This window comes from Atta cephalotes (genome assembly GCF_000143395.1).
Source record: "Atta cephalotes unplaced genomic scaffold scaffold00025, whole genome shotgun sequence".
In the NCBI taxonomy this organism is placed as follows: domain Eukaryota; kingdom Metazoa; phylum Arthropoda; class Insecta; order Hymenoptera; family Formicidae; genus Atta; species Atta cephalotes.
The window spans coordinates 1,953,606-1,961,424 of NW_012130089.1; the positions used below are offsets into that span (position 1 = coordinate 1,953,606).

Consider the following 7,819-nt stretch of genomic DNA (forward strand, 5'->3'; position numbering starts at 1 on the left):
TATATATATATATATATATATATATATATATATATTTGCTTTGTCGTACTGCTTTGCATTTCTATGAGTTCATGTCAAAAGTCTTTAAAAAATATTTATAAGTCTTTAAAAAATATTTCAATCTGATAATAAGTATAGAAGGCCACAAGCTTACAGTACAATTGTGGTTAATGAGAAACATTCTGTACAATACCGTTATATGACAGTAGCACTTTAGTTATCTCATATAAATTAGATCTCATATAAGTTATCTCACATAAATCACTGTTACATTCATTATTGTATTCCGATAAAATTTGTGGATTTCACATCTCGTTCTCTCTTACACACAGACTTGCATACAAATCTGTGATCTCTCTTACAACGCGCATTATATATAAGCTAACAATATTTATAATACATTATAGAGTATTTACAGAAAAATGCGTTATGTGCGCAAAATCCGATGGAATATATCGTATACGAAAAAGTCAAATTTCTCGTACACTTTAATACCTTGCAAGTGACTTGTATACATTATGTATACATATGTAATTAACTTGTACTGCAACATCTTTTCTTTTTATACATATTCTTGACAAGTATATCTATTATGCAGGTACTACAATTGACAACGTTTCAAACTTTTAGCGTTTATTCTTCAAAAAATATTAAAAGTTTCTTCATTGAAAACAAGGACAAAAAAATAACTTTTAAAGTTATAATGAAAAGTCAAAAGTTATAATGCTGTATGACATCATAATATTGTTGAAAAAAAAATTAGTAAATTTTTGAAGTGATAATTCTTGTTAACGTTCTTATCAAAATTATTTTCGCGCTCTGCACTTGAATTTTCGGCTGCAATAATATATGTCAATGCCTATAATATGCATAATATATTATAATTAATCAGAACTCGAACATCACACTTATTTTGATTACGTAACAGACATAGTTACTTTCGTCATAAATGTCATAATAAAATTGCATTGACATTCACAACATGATTAATACTGCGTGAAAAATATATATGCAAAACGATTCAACCGGGAAAGACTCTCAAATGCGAATACTGAATATTATTTTACGGAATTGCTAACCGGCTTTCCGTAAAATAATTGTACAACGGCACACATTTAATAATATACTGTTTCACACAACGGTATATTATTAAAAAATATATTCAATATATTTTTTTATGATACAGTAAGTCTCGAGTAAGTCGTCAGACTTTATAACTAATCAATATGGATCTATTGTCTTTTATTAATACCACCATCGATGATGCCCACCGACGGTGGAATGGCATAAATGATTTGATTACCGTCCTTCTTGAATGTAGGCTCAATGACATCAGGCATCACCTCAATATATAACAATTTACTCTTATTGCCTAGCATGCACTTGAACTTTATGTCCACTGTAACGTGCAGGTCGGCGCCACGCAGTCTGTTCCAAGAAAAAAGATATTATTGCTAAATTCTTTCAAATGAGAGAGAGAGAGAGAGAGAGAGAGAGATTACATTACAATTAAATAAAAAATATATCTCCTCCTCTGGAATTCAATTGAATCATTTATCAAAATTTTCGAAAAATTTTTGCAACAAATATAATATCTTATATACGATACATGTATATAAAGTGCATTTGCATATCAGATATTATTTAGCTTTAAAAAATATTTTCAAAGCGACTTACTGATAGTACCGGTTGCTCAGTATGCCGACTAGTTCTCCGATCCTATCGTCTTTGGCGATGATCGATAGAATGAAATCATTTCCACGATTCGAGTGAATCGTGATAAGTTGATCCTTTCCAGGCGAAACACTTAGACCGGTGATCTCTGCTATCGGCATGCCTTTCTTCATATTCTTAAACTTGACGCCATCAAGCTTATATACGGCATGTTCCGTCACTACTAAAACACGATCCGCTGGCTTGTTGTACCTGCATTATTATTTAGATTATCATACTGTTTATTGCTAGATCATGAGATTATCAACAAAATGAGAAACCTGTTAGTCTTTCTAATAAATGCGCTGAATAGAACGGTTTTGAAATGGTCGGTGTTTCGTAGGTTGTTTATCGATGAATTGAAAACATCGCTTTGAGAATTCTCATCCGGTTTGCACAGATAATTTCCATCCCAGCGACGATCCTGGCCCCAGTAAGATCGCTTCGAGCGCAACACAGCGCTCGCTGCCATCTGTAAATCATATTTATGACATAATCAGTATAATTAACGAATTATTGAGTTATTGATAATCTATTTTAAATGTTAAATTGATAAGGATAGATTGCAAAAATTGCCACAAGCGCGTACTTTCAATCGAAGCTGCGGCCAGTCTTCCCGAGGAATTGCTCTAAGTATCATCCATGCCCACCATCTCGCGTATATATTCCTCAAAGCGGGTACCACGTGTCTCACGGCGAAATTTTCGCGTGGCCACGGTAAAGTCTTGCCGTAACCTCGAAGATTTTTGGCGTTTCTGAATGTTCTCTCGAGTTGCTTGATATAAATACGTCGTTTGTATCTTTTGTAATGCTCCATCAGTATCAATGCGGCCCTCATCTTCTTGTATTTCTGACGGCAGATATATCCTCGCCATTGCTTTTGTAGAAGAATCACGACGCCTGGTATCAAATCGTTGCGCATCTATGAACGAAATAATTAATATTTGCTATGACTAGTCGTGTATATAAATTTTGTGTAAATAATTTGTGTGTAATTTTGTCGTGTTATATAAAATCCAAATTTGGCCAATTAACCTTTTCTAATGCAAATAAGGTCTGTGGCGAGCGAATAAATATCTTCGTATGACCATATTTAACGTCATCCGAGAACTGCTTCTCATTCATCAATGTACGCACGCCATCCATATCATGTTCGCCTCGGAAGTTTGGCCATGTGTACTGCGATATCATCTTGTATCTAGTAACAAAAAATTAAATTCATTATTATTTCTACAAGAGAGATAGATTTACGTTTAGAATACTTACTACTAGTTTGATGGATCGTTCAAAAAATAATTTGTAAATCTTAAAGTTTTAGTAACCACATAATTCTTACTATTTATTTTTTGTAAACATTCTTTTTTATTTATTTTATTTTTATTTTTTATTCTTATCCAATAATTATCTGATCATTATAATAAATGAAGCTATGTTATTTAATTTTACTGCATTCAATACCTTTTTAGAAATCTATCGTATCGTTGTCTGTAAACAAAACCAGCTCGTCTCACTAATATGTTCTCTACAAGTCCTAAATATCTCACTTGATGATTTACTCTCTTATCATCGAACACGATTGGAGACTTTACTTCATTAGGTTTTATGCATCTGACATAAAACGGTTCTTTACTTGCTAGATTCTTCACCAATGCGATCATAGAATTTCGGAACAATGTACCAGCAGTTAAAGGCCTCTTTGTTGTCTAAAAGAAATAACGCAGATTTAATTAGGTACAATCTTCTTCAAATAAATGAATTGTATCTACATTTAATATTAAATTAATATTATAATATTTATAATACATATAAGCGATCATCTTTGTACCTTTAAAATATTCTGAGCACCTTCAGGCCACATTTTGCTAATTACGGGATTTTTGCTTTGATATAACAGACGTTTAAAATCTTGGAAGAGCGTATCTTTGTTCTTATCAAGGAAACCATTAATATTATAAATCACATCACCAGCATAATGTTTGATTTTAAATTGTGTCCTATGCTGCAATTCTTTATCCGTCGGTTTTAATTGTCGAGAGCTATAATGTTTATGGTCCACTAATTTCTTATCCATTGCATCGAGAAGCATCTAAAAAAAGATGTGTTTTAATTTTTCTTAAGAAACTTTAGATCTTCTTTTGTTTAATGAAATTTTAGATCTTCTAGCAACCTCATCGGTGACTTTCCCGACATTGAGGCAAGCTTCATCCATGATTGCTATCATTCCCTTGTGAGCTTGCTCGACTAAGTCGCAAATGACTTGATTATTGAAGTATTCAATATTTTGCCATTCTATCCCTTCCTTATGGTATTCTTCTTGCTCTTGTTTGAGAACCAACTCTGCAACAAAATGTTCATAATTACAATTTATTGTTTTAAGTTCAATCCGAAGTGTATATTAAGCCTTACACTCACCGATAAAAAGCTGTTGTAGCTTTTCGTTACAATAATTGATACAAAATTGCTCAAAACTGTTTACATCAAAGATTTCAAAACCATAGATATCAAGCACACCGATCAATGTTCCATATCTTCTCATGTCATCGCTGTTATTTACGTTGATGGATCCATTGACAAGCGATACTATCCACGTGAACAATCGCTCATATATAGCCTGAAAAATTATAAAGACTTTGTCAATACATGTTCAATTATAAAAAAACTTTAAGAAAATAAATAAGTTGAACACACTTTCGCTAATGCATCTCGACCGTATTCAGCTTCGATCAAAGTGTGAGTCTTCTGCATGACTTCTCCACCCGCCGCTATGACTCTTTGCGAGAGAGCAGTGCTCAAATCTTTTGAGTTAATGGAAAATAAGTTAGCGGTGTCGTTCAAAGCACTGTTATTCCCGATTATAAGTTTGTCATCATCCAGCCTGAAAGTGATGTTACCCTGAAAAGTAATGAAAAAGTAAATCACGTGAATCGCGCATATAATGACTGAAAGAAAAAAATATAAGAAATGTTAAAATGTTAAAAAAAGTATTTTACTTTTATGTCAATTGCCTACCAGATGTAAGATACCAGCGATGATATTCCATATGGTATGCGTCTCATTCGTAGAAAATCCAAGGGTAAACATGGCACTACAAACAGTTTTGTAGTCATTTCTATCAGAGGAGGCCGTCTTATTATTTCTTCCATTATTGATGAAATAATAAGCCGCTGGATCACGGACCAAACGTAGCTTATTCAATTCGGCCTCACTGCAGCCGTTCAATAACTAAAAATTAAATTTCTGCTATGACATATTTTGTATTTGCGAGCAATTCATATTCCTATAGTTTCTAATCGCGCAGGAAGCTTCAAGCGTGAAATTGTAGTGATTGCGAGTAAACGAAACCTGATAAAAGCAGTGAAAATTGCGTTCTCCTTTTTGCTGATAGACGACCCGCGATTTCTCGAGGAGATAATTAGTCACATGGCCGCCGATGGGGTCTCCCTTGAAATCGAAATTGATGTCCATGTACTTTCCGAAACGCGATGAATTGTCATTTCTATTTGTCTTGGCATTGCCGAATGCCTCCAATATCGAGTTCGATTGGATGAGAATGTTTTTCACTCTGTAAGAATGCATTTTTATCGCGCTTAGCAGCGCTAAGGAAAGAATAAATATTTTCACTATAATCTCGACAGACTTTTGCATTTTACATTGATTGTGCGATTAAGTAATGTATGATCGTGTATAAAAATATACTGAGATTAATTTTATCACTTATATAAAGATTCGCACATCAGATAGTGATTAGATACTAATTGCCATCAGCTTCTAAATAATCTAAACGATAACCCGTACCTCTCAATCTCCTGCTGACCACTGAGATTGGTTACAGCGGCGATGTACTTCATGATGATTTTGCTAGCTTCTGTTTTACCAGAACCCGACTCACCACTTATGACTATGCAAGTGTCTCTGCCTTGTTGCTTCATCTCCTTATGCACCGCATCCGCGATCGCGAAAATGTGCGGAGGATTCTCGAACAGTTCTCTCCCTGGAAGCGATTTTAAAACATTGCAAAATATATTATTAAAAGTTAAATGCGCATTTTATTTGTCATGACATCAGTTAATTGAATATTCATTTTGAAATAAAAACTATCAGTATTCTTTCGAACTAAATCGTACCTTTGTACTTATTAATCTGGTCCACATCATAAATATTGGTACTTTTGTAAGGATTAACGCTTACACAGACTTCGCCGATATATGTGTAAACCTTTCCCCCATTAAATCTGCAATAATACAATAAGAGGATATATTAAAAAAAAAAAATCTGAAAGAGAAGAATTAAAAAGTAGAATCAACTGAAAATAGAATTAAAGTAAAAAAGATAGAATTCTCTAAAAAATTCATATCATTAAAATGAAATTTTTTTAATAATGATAATTTTCAAGAAACACGAAGAAAATTTTTTCTTAGAATTTATCCTGAAAGTATGATAGTCGTGGGACAACATTGTATTTTGAAGAATTTTAATGTAAATTTCTCTCATTCATTAATAAAACTATAATAAAGTAAAATAAGTTTGATTAATTTTACTGAAGTGCATGATAAAAATCTTTAAAATATTTTGTATTGTATCACAACTACTATTTTAAAAACCTATCAAATTTTAAAAGAAAATTCTCTCCGTGTAATAACGCAAGCAACTTTATACTTTCTGCGTGCAATCTGCATTTGATGCGATGAAATATTCAGTTTCTTTGGTAAGCAATTAACTCGTATAATAAAGTTTATTAATAAATAGTTTTACGATTCTATGAATATATCGATATCCATGAAAACGAAAGATAAATATTATTTGCCAAACAGCAGATTCAACTCAGTTTTGAGATTACCGAGGATACCGAGGCATATAATGAATCACTCGTCCTTATTTCGACGACAATTGCGTGCTCGCCAATGCAACTAATTATTTTTCTACTCGTAGCAAAAAATTTAAAATAATATATTTAACATACAGAATGCACAACATCGTTCTTTCCAATTTCTACAGAATCGTTCTTTCCATTTCTACATTTGATTAAAAAAGAAATACTGAATTTTGACAATTAAAGAAATATAAATCTAGACAGAAGCGCTGTTCGAATCAATTAGTTTATTCATTTATTAATTATATGGCGTGAATAATTATCTTATTAATATATAGTATTAATAATGTGTAGCATTAATAATGTATAGTTATAGATATTAATTAAAATAATATTCTACAAAAAATTTTAATTTAACATAACAATAATTCTTATTGACTGGTCTTGTTCATATTTAATAATTTATTTACTTTTATCAAAATTATTGTGTCATAATTAATTATTGACTATTATCAAGCTTGGTAGGGATGACGCGAGCATAATCTGAAAACTATGCAATAACTCAAGGATGATGACGCATCGCCGACACGAGCTCCGATAAGGATTACGCGAGTCGCATACATTCGTCGTGTATATTCGAGGATACGCGTCTTCGAACGCTCATTTTCTCGTCATCGAATTTACCGCTAAACGAGCTTGCCCTCGTGTGTTTCTCGGCTCGCGTTAACATCGGATAACATGATCGTCATTTAAAATGATGACATAAATCGGTAAAAATAAAATCTCTATCCATAAAACAAAGACTTTCTTAATTGTTATACATATCCTTTTTGTTTTGTACTTTAATTACTAATTTTATCATAATACGATCATTTGAGACTTCTAATTCCAAATCTTTCTCTTGGTGAAATCGTTAAAACTGCCAGGAGAAAAGTATCACTCTTTACATGAAATAATTAATTCATAGATGTTGCCCCTGAAAAAAAAAAGAAAAGATTCTTTTATCACGAATTCGATTTGCTATTTAACGTTAAATAAACGTAAGAATCGTACGTAACCTTTATGTACGATTTTTTTGTATACGCTCTTTTGCTTCTTTCTCGTGAAAGTTGCAGTTTAGCGAATGGCCGAGATTATGTTAATAGTTTTGAAGCATGCAAGAAAAATAATAGGCGAACCCGTTTGAAATACTAGCTTGTAAATAAAGACTAGATTCTAAATAGGGTTCGGTCCTACTTATTTTTAAATTTAACTAAGATATCGAAAGAATAATGGATCAAATACGTCTAAACTAGA

General features: G+C 32.3%; 1 protein-coding gene across 1 annotated transcript in view; it reads right to left on the bottom strand.

Annotated features, from left to right (window-relative positions):
* Nucleotides 1-1,232: 1,232 nt before the first annotated feature.
* The window catches only part of LOC105620286 (myosin-IA), a 10,781-nt gene continuing 4,194 nt past the window's right edge, over nucleotides 1,233-7,819 (bottom strand). The window contains exons 2-15 of the mRNA XM_012201790.1: nucleotides 5,838-5,944; nucleotides 5,509-5,704; nucleotides 5,056-5,275; nucleotides 4,723-4,935; nucleotides 4,402-4,605; nucleotides 4,126-4,324; nucleotides 3,881-4,050; nucleotides 3,539-3,799; nucleotides 3,172-3,416; nucleotides 2,749-2,911; nucleotides 2,303-2,635; nucleotides 1,995-2,185; nucleotides 1,678-1,926; nucleotides 1,233-1,428 (exon numbers count right to left, since the gene is read on the bottom strand). Coding sequence (XP_012057180.1) covers nucleotides 1,233-1,428; nucleotides 1,678-1,926; nucleotides 1,995-2,185; nucleotides 2,303-2,635; nucleotides 2,749-2,911; nucleotides 3,172-3,416; nucleotides 3,539-3,799; nucleotides 3,881-4,050; nucleotides 4,126-4,324; nucleotides 4,402-4,605; nucleotides 4,723-4,935; nucleotides 5,056-5,275; nucleotides 5,509-5,704; nucleotides 5,838-5,944 — 2,947 coding nt within the window. The remainder of the gene's footprint in view (nucleotides 1,429-1,677; nucleotides 1,927-1,994; nucleotides 2,186-2,302; nucleotides 2,636-2,748; nucleotides 2,912-3,171; nucleotides 3,417-3,538; nucleotides 3,800-3,880; nucleotides 4,051-4,125; nucleotides 4,325-4,401; nucleotides 4,606-4,722; nucleotides 4,936-5,055; nucleotides 5,276-5,508; nucleotides 5,705-5,837; nucleotides 5,945-7,819) is intronic.